The 18,885-nt window shown below is 39.1% G+C and overlaps 1 protein-coding gene and 1 pseudogene across 1 annotated transcript; both read left to right on the forward strand.

Annotated features, from left to right (window-relative positions):
- Window positions 1–5,742: 5,742 nt before the first annotated feature.
- LOC142168669 (uncharacterized) lies at window positions 5,743–7,455 on the forward strand (annotated as a pseudogene).
- Window positions 7,456–13,732: 6,277 nt separating this feature from the next.
- On the forward strand, window positions 13,733–17,898 carry LOC142167311 (uncharacterized). The gene is made up of 3 exons (XM_075227478.1): window positions 13,733–14,698; window positions 15,155–15,358; window positions 17,798–17,898. The coding sequence occupies exons 1-3, from the start codon at window positions 13,756–13,758 to the stop codon at window positions 17,896–17,898; spliced, it is 1,248 nt and encodes a 415-aa protein (XP_075083579.1). The 5' UTR covers window positions 13,733–13,755.
- The last annotated feature ends 987 nt before the right edge of the window (window positions 17,899–18,885 follow it).

Genomic DNA, 18,885 nt, shown 5'->3' on the forward strand with positions numbered 1-18,885 from the left:
TTTGATGTCTAGAAAATTGTCCTTTACAATGATAGTCTAACTTATTATTTATAGCTCAGTGGGCGTAATGGTCGGGCCCACCACTAATGACAATTATTGAAATGTGATAATGGAAACATAACGGTAAACATAAATGCTCAAATTCCTGTAATGAGTTGTTACCCTTTAATGCTGTGGAATATTCTTCATTAAATGCTGCATGGCGCAACAAGCTTAATGCCTTTTATGGACTTGCCTTTCTTGGTGACACATGGGGTAGATGTGCCCGGTTTTCTATCCTCCTGGCTTTGATTCCACTTATCCCCTTCTTTGGTGGCCACGTATCGTAACATATTTTACCCAATAAAGATAGTCCCCCTGCTTTCCGATAACATAACTTTGTGTTACCGGAAAGTTGGTGAGAATCTTCTTTTAGCGGGAATTACTATAATTCCTTTTGAAGGTTAGTGACGGTTGATTAGACGCCTGTCCCTCCGCATTTAATGCCTAGAACACGCGTCCTCTTATGATTTAACACGCCTTTTGCCGGTTATCGAGGTAATTGGAGCCAAGTTTTTAAGCCGCCCAAATTTCCACCTATACGTATCAACTCCCTTTTCCTTTGGGTCTCACCAGTCGATTGAGCTTCCAAACTGCATTCTTGTTCTTCATCTCTTCTCTAATTTTTTCTCGACACAGAACTTTTTCTTTCTCTTCTCCAATGGCTTCTTCATCTAAACGCGCTGGTTCTTCAAAAAGCAAGATTAAGAACGAGGATTCCGTTCCTCCAACAGTAAGTTCCATAATCCCTAGAAGGCTTAGTACTTTGAAGGATTTGGAGGAGAAATTTCCCACTGATTGCCCCTGTACATGGGCAGTTAGCAGGTACCCATCTTCCATTCCTCCTTTCACTATCCCTACTGCGAAGGAAGACTACTGCTGCCAAGATTTGGATATTATCGCTCCTGATCTATCGGAGCGAGTGACCCTTCCCAGAGAGGGTTTCACATATTTTTATACGTACCCTTTTACTTTGGGTGCATTTTCTTTGGACGGAGAACTTGATACTGTGATAGCGGGATTTTATCTTCGTTATCAGGTGTGTTTGGCACAAGTAATTCCTTTTGTGTGGAGGACGGTCGCCTGTCATCATCGATTGTGTCTGGAAGCCAAAGAAGAGCTATCATTAGCTCATAAATGATAAATCTTTGCAAGCGTGGTCACCATACTTTGATATCCAGCATGGATGATGACAACGACCGAGGGTGGATGGAAAGGTTCGTTGCAGTTGCCTCCGATAACATTATTCCAACAACGACTTCATCCTTTCCGGTTGCTTGGAACTGCTCTCGTAAGTTTCTTTCAACACGTTCCTCCTAGATGCTTTTTCACGCCTGTATTATTCTTTTAACTTATGTATGTTATAGAAACCCGATGGGTCCCACAGGTGGTAGAAGGCTTGGACCAGTGGGTTCAAAAGATCTTGCACATCACCATGCTCGAAACCCGCTTGTGAAAATAATTGTCCATCAAATACGGGTGGAAGGCCAAAGATCATGGTAATTTCAGTTTACCTCGCACTAGCTTCTGTATATGAGGAATTTGGTTGAACCATTCTGATTCGTTAATGATTGATGAAATTAGGTCTACCTGCGGGCTCGGTTGAGGTCCCGAGAAGGATGCTTTAGCTGACCTCGCTGATGCGGCGAGGTTGCTTCAAGAGGCACTTACTTGCACTGGTGCCTCTGGGTCCGCTTCGGGCGCAAGCATATCTTTACAGAGCCCCCGGCCAGAGAACAAACAACGGAAGAAAAGACGTTCCTTTGCATCCGAGGAAAAGAAAAAAGTGGGCAAAGGTTGATGCCCCTGAATCATCCCTAGTGGCGACTGTGAACACCTAATTTTTTACCATACCCAAATTCTATACTATTTAGTGTAAATATTTTTTTTACAATCTTAATATTTTAAACTTTTATATTACTCTTAATAATTTTTATTAAAAATAAAAAAATAAAAAAATAAAAAAAATAAAAATATTTGGTTTCTTTTTATTAGAATTTTAATAAGTAAATTATGGTATCTTTATTAGTATCATTTAAAGTGCATGTAAATATTTGATTTTTCTATATTGTAAGAAATGTTAGTTAATCTTCTTATTTAATATTTTAATTTATCTCCTAAAAAATGAATTCAAAATTTTGATTTTTAATTAGATAACAATCCCAATCCCATAAGTCCCCATTTTTAGCCTAACTTCCCACTTTTTATGTCCCTCTTCCTCACGTCCTCTCTTACCACAGTTCCATCCCAACTCCCTCACATCTTCCATCCATAACTCCTATATATGCCTATACATGCCTATATAGTGACTTTTCTAAAAAGAAAATAAAAGAAAAAGAGGGGGGGGGAGTGAGGAAGGCAATGAAATTGAGAGGAACAGAATTGAAAAAATTGGGAAAATACTCAAGAGAGAAAAATATTGAGAGATTGCATTAGCTTTTAAGAGAAGCTCTCACTTCTTCATCTTTAAAAGAAGGAAACTAGAGGAAGAAAACATAGAATCTAGATAGAGGCTAAAATACGAGTCAATATTCGGGTCACCGTTAAAATTCCAATTTCACACGAGGGCTTCAGTTCTTATTGCGGTTTCTAAATCTAATTGCTGCTATATTTAGTTTGGATTTTCATCATTGTAAATTTGTTCCGGAGGTTCTTTCTATCATATATTGAAGAAGATTTGCATCCCCAGGTTTCTTTCTATTCTTTTTTTTTCATTCCTTTAAGTGTTAGTAATTTGAGTTAAAAGTTGTAAAAGATAATACAATAATTTATGAAAGCAAATACTTACAGGTTTGGATGTTTGGACTTTTAATTACCGGCATAATTGCATCTCCATGTTATTTAAATTTCTTCACTTTAGTGTCAATCATGATACTGAAAGTTGTTATTTTTTTTTTGTCTAGGTTCTAACTAGTATCCAATAATATTTTCTTTAAATCCATTTCCATGTTAATCCACTGTTGGTTGGACGAGGGATCCTAACGAACCAATATTTAGTCAATTTTTTTGTCTAGTAGAATATAATGGCAATTGAGGTTGTAGATTTCAAATGTTTGAAAATTTCAGAGAACACAAAGAGAGTTCTCATTATGCTTTAATTTTCAGTACATTCTTTTATCATTTGGAGAATTATTTAATTTAATACGCTACTTTGGGGATTGAATCATAAAGTTACATTTTAAAATTATATTAGATGAAATATATTATTTAGGTCAATAATTAAGTTTAGTGTAGTTAGTAAAATTTAGAGTTGAAGTACTTTTATTAAAGATGAATAAAGGGACACAATAATTTTTCTCATTTCATTTTTTCCTTTTAGTTAAATTCTTCATAGATATATTTCTTTTTTTTGTGTGTGTGTGTGTGTGTGTTATTTCATGAGATCAACAATGTATGTGTGGTAAAATTTCTTTATAGTTTAGTTCAAAACTTTCTGTATGTAGCTTAGTTAGTAGGATGATTTCATTAGTTTATATTTTTTTTTATTCTCGTTCATATTCATATCTTAAGAGTTTAGATTATAATCTAATGTTTAGAGTCATTGTTGTTTAACATTTATTATGTGTTTAATAGTTAAATCTGATATTTGTTGGCGTTAAATTGTTTGCTTGAATCAATATTTTTATTTTTGTCGAAGAACGACCGAAGAAAGTTTTAAATAATTAGACCACATAAAAATTGGCATGTAATAGTTGATTCATTTAGCTTCGCCTAATAGGATAAAGCTTGGGCCGAATAGAAGAATTTAGGCCTATCATTAAAGAAAAAGTATTTATAAGGTAGCGAAATAAGCCATGAACTAATTCAAGACTCGTTTCAATAAGTAATAAAGTAATAATAATAAAATATGTAAATAAACAGAATACTTTGAATACTTTAGTATGCTTTAGGCGCGTGTTAACCAATCAATTATTGTAATTATGTACACATTCGCGTGACATAATTATGATTTTCCAAATTAAAGGCAAAGTATGCGTTCGCGCGACTTTGACAAAACAATCCTTAAAAATAATAAAGTGTTATTGATTGTGTACACGTACGCATGACATGATCTTGACACACCAAACAAAACGAGTACACGTACGCGTGACTCGTTTCAAAATAATTTCATAATCACACCATAATTAAGCAATTAAAAGCGGTAAAATTTAAAATACACATAGGTTCTAAAATACATAATAATCCGTTAATTAAGTCAGGTATATGATTGTAAAGCGACCGTGCTAATACCACAGAATTCGGGAGTGCCTAATACCTTCTCCCGGATTAACAGAATTCCTTACCCGGTCTTCTGTGTTCGCGGACCAATAAATAGAGTCAATTTTCTCGATTTGGGATTCTAAAATAAGTCGGTGACTTGGGACACCATAAATATTCCAAGTGGCGACTCTGAAATAAATAAATAATTCTATTTTAAATAATGTCACTTAAATTGGAAAAAAAATCCCTATCTAAAAGAAAAAGGGGAGGTGTGAGAGCTCTGGCGACTCTGTTGGGGACCAGAACCCAGAATCTCTGGTTCAGGGTTCAGAATCCGTGCTTGTAATGTGATATATACTTGACTTTATTGATTTGATGTTATTACTGTATTTTTGGGCCTAATGTGCTAATTAACTCTTTGATATTATTTGAACTGTATTAAATTGTCTTCTTACGCCTCCCTTCTGAGTCTTCTGAATTTATGGTGCACACGTGCGCGTGGCCCACTTTTCTGTTAGAAGTCATACCAATTAGAACGAGGCTGGGTCAGTAACTAGGCCGGGTAGACTTTCGTGCTCCCGGTACATTGCTCCCACCTCGGCTCGAGTTGTCCGCTTGGGTAAGCCATGTCTAGAACACACCCCCAGGTTTAAACCTAGAATAACATAGCTTCATGCCGGATCCCTAGTAGGTACGTTTGTTTGCATCACGTGCATTTGGCTTTGGGGACTCAACACAGGGGTTGGGTCCGTCTAGGACAGGTGTACCCGAAATTACAAGACCATCCTGATGCATCTTATGTGCTAATTGTGCATTATGTTTGATTTGGTTTGTGCATGTTGACCGGTTTCTAAAATAAAAATAAAAATATAAAAATATTGAGGGAAAAACAGAAAGAAGAAAATATGAGGGAGAAAATTTACCCGATTTTCGAAAATTATAGTATTTACCCCCCCAAAAAAAAGAAGCCTGAATTTTTCAAAAAAATGTGTCATCCTATTCCTGAAATATTTACGAACTACGCGGGTCTGATTCTCACCGGATGTGAGATACGTAGGCAACCTTCATAGGGTTCGGCCCCATTTTTATAAAATAACTATAAAAAAAAAAAGAAATGTGTCTAGTATTTTTTTTAATAAAAATAAATAAATAAGCAGACCCAGCTTCGGTTAATCCCAAATCGTTCCTGTCAGAATAGCCTTAGAACATCTTCAAAATTGTTGAAGGGCTGTTCTCGCAAGAACGGACGTGTCTGTCAATTGGGAATCACTTTGACCATAATGCCCTTCCCCCGGCCCTAAAGCTATCCTTGAAAGTAAGAAGGGGCCATAGTTGTAAAAATAGCCACCCTTTCTTCGGTCATAATTGCAAAAATAGCACCCCTTCTCGTTGATTTTTCTTAAAATTGAGTTATTTACAAAAGATTATTTTGCAAAAGGAGTGCATTGGTTCTGTCTCTTGAGACTAGTGTCAACCCTAACCTTAACCACCCACAGGTACAAAATGAGCACTGTCCAGAACACACCATTCACAGCTATAGACGAGGCTCCACTTCAGCTTCAGATGTGGTGGTATGATTTAGGAGAAGATGGTCAGAAATGGGTCACCAAGCACTTGGGAGCCCTTACAGATATTATGAAAATTAAACCACGGGACGATTTGATTGAGGCACTAGTGACTTTTTGGGACCCCGTTCACAATGTCTTTCGCTTCTCCGATTTTGAGCTAACTCCCACTTTAGAAGAGATAGCTGGATATTCCGGGTTTGGCAGGGATTTGAGAAACCAGGAGCTCATATTCCCAAGGGCTCTTTCTGTACACCGATTCTTCGATCTTCTGAACATCAGTAAGCAAATTAGAAAGACCAACGTAGTCGAAGGGTGTTGTTCTTTCTACTTCTTGTACTCTAGGTTCGGGCAGCCAAATGGGTTTGAAATGCATGAAAAGGGCCTTAACAACAAGCAGAACAAAGACACATGGCAGATTCATCGTCGCTTCGCCTTCATAGTGGCATTTCTGGGAATTATGGTCTTCTCAAACGAGGAGCGGACAATTGATACCCGCATAGCCAGGGTTGTACAGGTCCTCACTACCAAAGAACATCACACTCTTGCCCCGATCATTCTATCAGACATTTATCGGGCGTTGACTTTGTGCAAGTCCGGGGCAAAATTCTTCGAAGGGTGCAATATTTTGTTACAAATGTGGTTGATTGAGCATCTCCGACATCACCCCAAGTTCATGAGCTATGGTCCGAGCAAGGACAATTTCATTGAGAGTTACGAAGAAAGAGTAAAAGATTACAACTCTCCAGAAGGGGTGAAAGCCTGGATATCCCACCTAAGATCTTTAAATGCAAGTCAAATTGAGTGGACTTTGGGATGGCTCCCGCTAAGAGAGGTGATACACATGTCGGCCCTAAAAAGTTATTTGTTGTTGTTGGGTTTGAGAAGTGTCCAGCCGTATGCGCCACACAGAGTTCTAAGACAGCTAGGAAGGTACCAAGTAGTACCTAAGGATGAAGATTTGAGTGTGCAAGTTATTGAGCTACACCCCGAAGCCCCACTCCCCGAAGCTTTAATCCAGCAAATTTGGAATGGTTGTCGCTACTTGAAAGATGATACTCAGGTGCCAAATCCTGCGAGAGGTGAGGTAGATCCGGGTTATGCTATATGATTTGGGAAGAGGTCTCGCATGGATGATGTGCCAGAGCCCAAAAGGCCCACAAAAAGGCCGCATGTTCAAGCCTTTGATGATAAAATCCAAGAACGGTTGGCCTGGGGTGAACGGGAAAAGGGATACAAAACAACTATTCATGCCTTAGAAGAAAGGCTAAGAAACCTCAATTTTGAGAAAGACTTGCAAGAACAAGAAGCCGAAGGGGAAAAGAAGAGTCTGATCCGCAAAAATGAAGCCCTTCGTGCTCAACTTCAACAGATGAAGAAAGCCTCTGAAGTGCCAGTGAGAAGTTGGAAAGACCAGAGAACCATTGCCAATCTGATGGAAAAGGTGCAAGATTATGATTCCCTCTTGGCAAAGACTGAAAAGGCGTTGGACAAAGCCAAGGAAAAGATCGTACATCTAAATGAGAAGGCCGAATCAAGTAAGGATCGCCAAGTAACAAAATTTGAAGAAGAAAGGGCTCCATTCGAGAGAGAGAGAAGGCCCATTGGGTACGTTCAGAAGCTCAGCTCCATGCACAGTTGGAAGAAATGAGAAGGTACAATAGAGAATACCAGCATGTAGATTTTGATAGGGAGATGGCTCAAGCGAGACTCGAGCAGGCTAGACTTCGGGCTCAGTTGGAGTCAGCCTTAGATCGTGAGGGCCATATAAGGGAGATAGCCACCACACGCCAGCAGCAGTTACAAGATCGAGACCAGAATTTCCAGTACTTCAAAGAGAAAGTCCATAATTTGGCTGTTTATACCGCTCAAAGTTATGTGAACTGCCAAGGGATGGATTATGAGAAGTTTTTGGAGCATGCACCTACTTTTGCCCGTCATCTTGCAGCAGAGTTAGAAAGGATGTACCGTACATTAGGGGGTCAACCAGGGCAAGCCCCACCATGAGCAGATGTTCCAGTGTTTGAAAGCAAGAAGATTGTGGAGTTGAATTATAGTCGTAGTTGTTAGAACTTTTCATGTAGTAGCTATGTTTTAGTTTGAGTCATTGTTGAATCTTTAAAATCACTGTCTTTTAGTCTTGTCAGAGTTTGGTAAGTCATTTTCAATGTAATGTCCTTTCTGTTATTGTATTATTTCATTTTTTTTTTAAAAAAAAATACTGTTATTGTTTTCCCCTGAACTACGTAATGGTCTGATTCATGCGGCGTCATGATACGTAGGCAATCCTCATCGGATACGATCATAACCATAATTAATCTAAAAAAAATGAAAAAAAAAATGTTAAATTCAAGATGAAAATAAACCAATAAATCAATAAGTCGGGATGAAACATAAAGCCTTCCAAAATCATTTTAGAAATGAAAATGGCATTAGGTGCATGACATATAATGTGTGATTAATATCTGCCTAACTCTAACACGTTTGTTGTTTGTCATTTTAAAAGATAAAGTAAAACAGAGGTGGTTGGTTTGTGGTTTAAACTGGCGACTCACCCTTACAACACGAGATCAAAAGGAAAAAGTAGAATGGCAAACAACAGTGAGAATGAGTCAGATAATGATGATGTCCATGGACAATTGGTTGAACAAGGTTCAGGATTGGTTGAAGAAGTAAGAGTGTTGAAGCAACAATTGGCAGAGATGTACCAAGCCTGGGTGAATAGACAAGCACCACCCTCACTACCCATAGGGCCTTCGGATAATCTTCATAATGTGTCAGTTGCCACTCAAGTGCCTATCTCCATAACAAGTAACCCATTGTACCAACCTGGATTCAGTCCGAGCATTAACCTTCCCACTATCCCTAGTACCTCCATTCCACGTCCTCCAATTGCACCTCTCAGAAATGACCCACCTACTATACCCATTGTCCATACTTTCACTGTCCCTCAACCGGCTCTTGCTCAAAAGTCCAATAATGATCCACAACTGGATGCTCATGATGCCCAACATTACTCTCCAGAACTGACTTTCAAGGTTCCAGATTCATACAAGCATACTCCTCATAACGTGTTCCCAATTGAGATTGAAAAGCACGAAAAGAATATGGAGCAAGAGGAAATGACCAGAAAAATAAAAAGCTTGGAACAAACCATGAGAAACATACAGGGTTTGGGGGGCCACAAAAGTGTTTCGTTTAACGATCTATGCATGTTTCCCCATGTTCATTTTCCACCCGGCTTCAAGACCCCCAAGTTTGACAAGTATGATGGGCATGGTGATCCCGTTGCCCATTTGAAGAGGTATTGTAACCAATTAAGGGGAGCGGGAGGCAAAGAAGAATTGCTCATGGCTTATTTTGGGGAAAGTTTGACAGGAATTGCTTCAGAGTGGTTCATAGATCAAGACAACTCTCACTGGCACGTTTGGAATGACATGGCTCAAGATTTTGTCCAACAGTTTCAGTACAACATTGATATAGTGCCAAACCGCTCCTCTCTCGTCAACATAAAGAAGAAACCAACAGAAAGCTTCAGATAATATGCAATCAAGAGAAGAGAGCAGGCTGCTAGGGTCAAATCACCAATGAAAGAGGCAGAAATGATTGACTATTTTCTCCAAGCTCAGGATCCTGATTACCTCCATTACATGCTGGCCGCCATTGGTAAACCTTTCGCTGAGGCGATTAAGATTGGTGAAATAGTTGAGAATGGCATAAAGTCGGGCAAAATTGTGAGTCAGGCAGCCCTTAAGGCGACCACACAAGCAATTCAAAGCGGGTCAGGCAGTTTCGGAAATTGCAGTTTCGGAAATCGAAAAAAGAAGGAGGAATGATCCATGATGGCATCTGGGTTCGGGGGAGTTCAAAGAGGAATAGCTCCTTCTTACGTGCAATTCCAACAAGGACTATCCAATTCTCTTCAACATTATTATCCGCCTCAAGGTCCCCGATACTCAGTTCCCCTGCAACAATACACAGTGTTTAATGCTCAGGCTTATGCTAGGCCTCCCAATCACCAACAATGGCGGGCACCGATTCCACAAGGCTCCCGTCAACTCCGGCCGAATTTTCAGGCACCATATAATCCTCGTCCCCGACAAGAATATGTGAGAGAATAGGAGCCAAAGAAAGAGTTCACCCCAATTGGAGAATCGTATACAAGCCTATTTCAAAAGTTGATGCAGTTGAAGTTGATTGAACCTATTATGCCGCGTTATGTGAATCCAAATTCAAAAGGTTTTGACTCAAATGCAAGATGTGAGTATCACTCTAACACCCAAGGGCATAGTACTGAAAACTGTTGGACATTAAAGAAAGCCATTGAAAATTTGATTGAAGCAAAGGCAATTATGGTAACAAACAATCAGGATACTCCTAATATCACAAACAATCCACTCCCAACTCATGATAATACACATTTTATTGGGATGATTTGTGATGATCGGGATTATAAGCAGTCTGGCAAGACAGAGATGGTTGTTAGAACCATAGGGCTAGAACCAAAAGTGATAGTGAGCCTGCCGCAATTGGCACCATTGATGGTGAAAGGTGTGAATTCTAGTTTGAACTTGGCATGTTCTGAAAAAACGATTCTCTATGTTCTTGGAAGCACAAAAAAGGTTGAGGTTCAATTGGGTGGGCCAAAACTTTACATCCCCGGGGGCATTCAAAAGATCATTCCGAATAATGGTTTGAGGAATATAACAGAGCCAGTCGTGATCCAACCTGTTGCCCAACTCCTAGTGACAAACACAAAAGCTATTCCCTGGAATTATAACAAGACTGTCATGACATACAAAGGAAAAGAGATAGTTGAAGAAACAGGTGAAATGGGGGGCTTGACCCGCTCTGGAAGGTGTTATTCACCAGAGGAATTGAGAAAAGCTAAGCAAGCCAGGGAAAGTCATTTGCCAGTGAAAGAACCCGTCGCAGAAAAAGAAGCGGAGGAATTCCTTAAGAAGATGAAATTACAAGACTACTCAATCATTGACCAACTAAGGAAAACTCCTGCTCAGATATCTTTGTTATCTCTGCTTTTGGATTCAGAAGAGCATCGTTGTGTGTTGATCACAACTTTGAACGAGGCATATGTCTCAGAAAATACAACGGTGAATTAGCTAGAAAAAATGGCTGAAAGATTCTTTGAAGTAAATAGAATTACTTTCAGCGATGATGATTTGCCTGAGGAAGGGGCTGGCCACAATAGAGCTTTGCATCTTATGGTCAAATGTGAAGGGCACTACGTAAAAGGAGCCATGATTGACGGAGGCTCAAGTGTAGATGTGTGTCCTCTTTCTACTCTTACAACATCTGAACATCGACACTAACAGAATTCGAACCAGTAATGTCAGCATCAGAGCTTTTGATGGTTCAAAAAGAGACACTATTGGGGAAATCGAACTCACCATGACAATCGGCCCGGTTGATTTTAACATTGTCTTTCAAGTGTTAGATATGGAAACTTCCTATAATTTTCTTTTGGGAAGGCCGTGGATCCATATGGCCAGAGCTGTACCATCCACCCTACATCAAATGGTCAAATTCGAGTGTGACGGGCAAGAAATTATTGTTCATGGGGAGGACGACTCATCCGTCTATAAAGACCCGTCCATTCCATATATCGAGGCTAAGGAAGGATGTGAATCTATCATATATCAAGCATTTGAGGTGATTGAGGTGGACCAAGTGGAAGAAGGAAAACCAATTTTGCATCCCCGTCTTTCAGCCACATCTATGATGGTAGCTTCACTGATGTTGAGGAACAGCTATGAACCAGGAAAAGGATTGGGATCCTCTCTACAAGGAATTGTGAACCCCATTGCTCCATTTTCGAAGAAAAATACCTTTGGCTTGGGCTTTAAACCAACATCAGCTGACATAGACAGAGCCAAGGCCCGCAAAAAGAATGGTTGGAATCTGTCCAAACCAATCCCTCACATTGCCTACTCTTTTGTCAAGCCACAATTTGAAGAAGTCCAAAATCCTTCTACTCAGGATGACATTGACGGAGTTTGCCAGGGTCTCAAGGAGATGTTCTATGAGATCAATATGGTTCAAGTTGGGGAGGGCCCTAGTCGTGCAAATGTTCAACTGATTGGTCCAGATACCTCGCTCAGCAACTGGGAAGCAACTCCTCTTCCCATCAGGAAGGAGTCTTGGTAGCCTGTTTTGTTGTTTTTTCTGTATTTGGATTATTTTAAGGGTTGTAATCCAGATATTTTAGTTTAATTGCTTTGCTGTGATGTTAACCCTTCTATCCTTTCAAATTCAATGAAATGAAGTTCCATTTTCGTAGTAAAATTCTATCTTTTTATTTCCCTAATTTTTGTTAATTTCTTATCATTTTCAGTTTCGATAATGCTGGCTTTAAATACATGACATGCACGCAGAATTTATGCTCAGATCTTAAAAAGCTGTTTAATCTCAAAATAATGAATCAAGAAGTTGAGTATGACGAAGATGAGGCTTTTAGAGAAATAAAAAGGGAATTGGATCAATTTGAGAATAAGCCTAAGCCTAACTTAAATGAAACTGAGGCAATTAACTTGGGAAGTCCTGAAGAAACCAGAGAAACAAAAATAAGCATTCATATTGAACAAAAGACGAGAGATGCCATAATTCAAGTTTTGTTCGAGTACAGAGATGTATTTGCTTGGTCGTATGATGACATGTCGGGTTTGAGTGCCGATCTAGTGGTCCATAAGCTTCCCACATATCCTAATTTTCCACCAATCCAGCAAAAATAAAGGAAGTTTAAGACAGACATGAGTGATAAGATTAAAGAAGAAATCACGAAGCAACTAAGTGCAAATGTGATCATGGTCGTCCGATACACTACAGGTTAGCAAATGTTGTGCCAGTGCCAAAGAAGGGTAGGAAAATCAGAGTTTGTGTTGACTATAGGGATTTAAACAAAGCAAGTCCAAAGGACAACTTTCCCTTACCCAACATTCATATCCTTGTTGATAATTGTGCTTAACATGAAATCCAATCTTTTGTGGATTGTTATGCCGGATATCACTAAATTCTGATGGATAAAGAAGATACAGAAAAGACCACCTTCACAACTGCATGGAAAACTTATTGTTATAGGGTTATGCCATTCGGTTTGAAGAATGCAGGGGCAAATTACATGAGAGCCATGACTACCATATTCCATGACATGATGCATAAAGAGATTGAAGTGTACGTTGATGATGTGATCATTAAGTCGAGAACACAAGCTTACCATGTGCAAGACTTGAAAAAGTTCTTTGAAAGGCTACGAAGGTACAATCTCAAACTCAATCCAGCCAAATGTGCATTTGGATTTCCTTCTGCGAAGCTTTTGGGTTTTATAGTTAGTCGAAGAGGCATTGAGTTAGATCCCTCCAAGATAAAGACCATTCGAGAGCTGCCTCCCCCGAAGAACAAAACAGAAGTCATGAGTTTACTTGGGAGGTTGAATTACATTAGCAGGTTCATCTCGCAGCTTACAACCAAATGTGAGCCTATTTTTAAGTTGTTGAAAAAGAACGCCGCTATCAAGTGGACAGATGAGTGCCAAGAAGCTTTTGATAAGATCAAGGAATATTTGTCAAATCCCCTTATTTTGGTCCCGCCGGAACCTAATAGGCCTCTATTTTTATATCTGTCAGTAATGGATAGTTCCTTTGGTTGTGTTCTGGGTCAACATGATGCCACAGGCAAAAGGGAACAAGCAATATATTATTTGAGCAAAAAGTTCACCACTTATGAGGCCAAATACACTCTTTTGGAAAGGACATGTTGCGCCTTAACCTGGGTCGCCCAGAAGCTTAGGCATTATCTTTTGGCCTATACAACTTATCTCATATCCCGAATGGATCCCCTGAAGTACATCTTTCAGAAGCCGATGCCAACAGGCAAATTGGCAAAGTGGCAAATCTTGCTCACAGAGTTTGATATTGTTTATGTCACTTGCACTGCCATGAAGGCACAAGCTTTGGCTGATCATCTGGCAGAAAACCCGGTTGATGATGAGTATGAATCTTTGAACACATATTTCCCAGATGAAGAGGTTAATTTAGTTGAAGAAGTAGTCCAAGATGACAGTCAAATTTGGAAACTATACTTTGATGGGGCTGTCAACATCAAAGGCGTAGGGATTGGGACAATTCTGGTATCACCTACTGGGCAACATTACCCTGCTACGGCGCGACTTCGTTTTTTCTGTACAAACAACACAGCAGAATATGAAGCTTGCATCATGGGTCTGAACATGGCAATAAATCTAAATGTGCATGAACTGTTGGTGTTGGGAGATTCAGATTTGCTTATTCGGCAGGCTCAAGGTGATTGGGAGACTCGAGACATCAAGCTCATTCCATATAGACAATGTGTGGAGGATCTTAGAAAAAGGTTCAAGTCCATTGAATTCAGGTACATTCCCAGGTTTCACAATGAATTAGCTGATGCCTTGGCCACCCTAGCCTCAATGCTTCCATATCCAGGTAATACTCACATTGACCCATTAGAAATTCAAATTCGGTATCAACATGGTTATTGCAATACAATTGAAGCAGAACTAGATGGTGAACCATGGTATCATGATATTAAACAGTTTCTGAAAGCAAGAGAATATCCGGAACATGCTAACAGGGATCAAAAGAGAACTATTAGGCGACTCTCTAATGGTTTCTTTTTGAGTGGGGAAATCCTATACAAAAGAACTCTGGATTTGAATTTGTTGAGATGTGTGGATGCCAAAGAAGCTGAAATGATTATGAATGAGATGCACTCGGGAGTTTATGGTCCGCACATGAATGGATATGTTCTAGCAAAGAAAATCCTTCGGGCAGGATATTATTGGCTTACTATGGAACGAGATTGCTTTCGTTTTATTCGCAAGTGCCACCAGTGTCAGATTCATAGTGATTTGATTCACTCGCCACCTTCAGAGTTGTATCCTATGTCGGCTCCTTGGCCTTTTGTTGCTTGGGGAATGGACGTCATTGGCCCAATCGAGCCAAAAGCTTCAAATAGGCACAGATTCATCTTGGTTACAATTGATTACTTCACCAAATGGGTGGAAGCTATTACATTGAAAGCAGTTACCAAGAAAGCAGTAGTAGACTTTGTTCACTCCAACATCATCTGTCGTTTCAGTATTCCAAAAACCATTATTACAGATAATGCTGCTAATTTGAATAGTCATCTGATGAAGGAGGTATGTGAACAATTTAAAATTGAGCATCGCAATTCTACTCCTTACCGTCCCAAAGCTAATGGAGTTGTTGAAGCTGCGAATAAGAACATCAAGAAGATTCTTAGGAAGATGATCCAAGGGTCTAGACAATGGCACGAGAAGCTGCCTTTTGCTCTTTTAGGATACCGGACAACTGTCTGTACATCAGTTGGCGCAACGCCCTACTTATTGGTTTATGGAACTGAAGCGATCATACCTGCTGAAATTGAGATTCCCTCTCTCCGAATCATTGTTGAAGCAGGGATTGAGGACGTTGAATGGGTGAAGTCCCGATTGGAACAGTTGAATTTGATTGATGAAAAGCGTTTGGCGGCAGTTTGTTTTGGTCAGTTATACCAATAAAGAATGGCACGCGCGTACAAAAGAAAAATGCGCCCAAGACAATTTGAGGTAGGACAACTTGTTTTGAAACGTATATTTTCGCACCAGGAAGAAGCAAAAGAAAAGTTCGCCCTAAATTGGCAAGGTCCTTACCTCGTCAAGAAAGTATTGTCAAAAGGAGCTCTACACTTGGCAGATATAGAAGGAAAGGTGACTGATATATCCGTCAACACAGATGCGGTCAAGAGATACTATGTATGACATGGCTCTGTTGGGGCATTCTTATATTAAGCTTTTTCAGGTTGGGATGACGAAAGGCTATCATTCTCGCTACCCAAACACTGGTCAACCCTAGTTATCCCTTTGAAGCTTTGTTTATATTTCTTTGTTTTCCCCTCTTTTGGAACCAATGTACTTTAAAAAAAAAATTAATCAAAACAAGTTCATGTTAATTGAACTACATTCGACCTGATTCCGAAAGGATACGTAGGCAGCCTCACTCTGGGGTTCGGTCACACCAAAACAAAAATCCACATTTTTCCAGTATTCAAAGAAACTGGGGCAAGATTTTATTTTATTTTCGATGGTTGTTCCATTAAAATGGTTCCAAAAGTTGTAATTCAGTTGAATAGTTCTTTTTACCTTTCTCTACTAAGACCTTCTGATCAACTTTCGAGAATGCTAAGTCAGTACGGGTAATGCCTCAGCCATTGAAGAGAGAAAAAATAAATGAGAGAGTCTTATTAGTGAAAATCTTCACGGGCACTATAAGGCAATAGTGAGTTGAGAGAAAGGCAAATGAGAGAGGTCAATTGGTGAAAACCTACAAAGGGCATCATTGATCGATTTAAGGCTTCGTACATCCCGACACAAGCATGGTCAAGACAAAGAACTTAGTTTTAAAGTTAAGTTTACAATAGATTTTGAGAATTAGACGGTTCAAACGGATCGGGCATCCAGTCCAAAGTGCATGTCATGTTCATTGAAGTCAGCATATTTCCTCCAGATAAGTCCTTTCTTATTCTTTCCTCTGAAAGGGACACTTCTTGATTAATTTGTAATACATATTAGTTCACCTTCTTATTTTCTTTCGCATTACTTTTTTGAGTCTCTTTCAGTCTAATTTTGTCAAAGCAAAGCAAAGAAAAGGCCGCAAAACTGGTTACAGTTTTCTCGTTATATAAAGCAAAGATTGCTGGGCATAAACCGTATGGGCAAAGGCATAAAGCCATCTATGATTTTTCCTGACGAACAAAAGGCTTGAAGGACTGAACAATGCTTCAAGGTTCAAAAAAAGTTACTCAGATAAAAGTTATTTTGGGAGCAAGGTTGTTTGCATCATAAACACAAGTGGTGATAGGCGCAAAATAGTCTGGTTTTGATGTTGAGAAAGAAGATCTCCAGAAAGTAAAGACAGAATCTCCCGGCGATTTGTACAACCATCGATAGAGTCAACTTTTCTAACAAGTGTAATGGACTCGAGGTCAAGTCACCAAAGAAATCAAGGCCACAAATTGACCACCATTTTAAAACTAACGAATCTTTCTTTGTTCAGAACAGGAACATAATAATTTTAGGAAACAGTTCGTGAAAAGACAAACACCACCAAGTGAAGTTCTCAAATACTTGATTTCCTTCCAATATACATGTAATCATGTTATTTTTAGTTTCATTATAGGGAATCAATACCCTATCTTCACCTCAGGGCACTACATCTCCTGGTTGCATTTTTTATTGCTATCATAGGGTACGACATTCCCTAGTAGCATCTCATCCCCTGTCTGCATTACTTTCTGCCAACATAGGGTACGACATTCCCTAGTAGCATCCCAGAGTGCCAAGAGCCTCACCTTATTGCCAATACAGGGTACTACATCCCCTGGATGCATTACTTTTTGCCAACATAGGGTACAACATTCCCTAGTAGCATCCCAGAGTGCCGCGAGCCTCATTTTTACTGCCAACATAGGGTACGACATTCCCTAGTAGCATCTCAGAACGCCATGAGCCTCATCTTATTTCCAACACAGGGTACTACATCCCCTGTCTGCATTACTTTCTGCCAACATAGGGTACGACATTCCCTAGTAGCATCCCAGAGTGCCAAGAGCCTCACCTTATTGCCAATACAGGGTACTACATCCCCTAGCTGTCTTACTTTCTGCCAACATAGGGTACGACATTCCCTAGTAGCATCTCAGAGTGCCACGAGCCTCATCTTATTGCCAATACAGGGTACTACATCCCCTGGTTGTCTTCCTTCTTATTAACACAGAGTACGACATCCCTTATTATTCAAAAAAAAAATGTGTTTTTTTTTTCAATTCTTTATTCTGCAATAGCAAATATAGTTTAATGAATTTTCAATAACTCACAAAAATTTCTTAGTGCAAACTGGGGCAGAAAAATTTTGTTCGTTTTGTTTGTTTCTGATGGCTTGCAGGTTTTTCTGCAAAGTACGGATTGGATGTGCAAGAAAAGACTCCATCTCTCGCCAGAGAAAGTGGAATGTTTGATCTCAATACCATCCGCAACCAGCTTTGACGTAATGCATGCGGAGACATAGGGTCTCAAGATCAATCTTCTCATCATCTGATCAAGAATCAAGTCTCGGAGAATATTTCATAGTTTGTTACATCGAGAGCATCAAGTTTCAGTCTAAAGTCAATGAGGGAAGCAAGTCAAGAATCAAGACAAGACTCCAGATGGCATTTAGATAGAAATTTTGTAACTCTTAGATTTCAAGAGTATGTAATTTTCTTTTCATTTTGATGTAATAGTAGGAACCGCGGTTCTGAACCTCGACGGAACTTCACTCGACTCTCCTTCTAAGCATACTCCATCACCCTTCTTTCACTTGAACTACACGTGACCAGATTTCCTTATAACCCGGGATATGTAGGCTGCCTAAAACCAAGGCTCGGTCACATACTTTTCTTTTATCTTATTTTTCATTTTAAATAATGAGGTAAAAAATCAGTCATCTTGTTCATTTTCTTTGCCTGAAAACGCTTCATGTTTTCAAGCAAAGAGGAGCATGTTGTGAACACCTAATTTTTTACCACACCCAAATTCTATACTATTTAGTATAAATATTTTTTATAATCTTAATATTTTAAACTTTTATATTACTCTTAATAGGTTTTATTAAAAAAAATAATAATAAAAAAAAATTGGTTTCTTTTAATTAGAATTTTAATAAGTAAATTATGGTATCTTTATTAGTATCATTTAAAGTAAATGTAAATATTTAATTTTTCTATATTGTAAGAAATGTTAGTTAATCTTCTTATTTAATATTTTAATTTATCTCCTAAAAAATGAATTCAAAAATTTGATTTTTAATTAGATAACAATCTCAATCCCATAAGTCCCCATTTTTAGCCTAACTTCCCACTTTTTATGTCCCTCTTCCTCACGTCCTCTCTTACCACAGTTCCATCCCAACTCCCTCACATCTTCCATCCATAACTCCTATATATGCCTATATAGTGACTTTTCTGAAAAGAAAACAAAAGGAAAAGAGGGGGG

Source organism: Nicotiana tabacum, chromosome 2 (genome assembly GCF_000715075.1).
Source record: "Nicotiana tabacum cultivar K326 chromosome 2, ASM71507v2, whole genome shotgun sequence".
Taxonomy (NCBI): Eukaryota; Viridiplantae; Streptophyta; class Magnoliopsida; order Solanales; family Solanaceae; genus Nicotiana; species Nicotiana tabacum.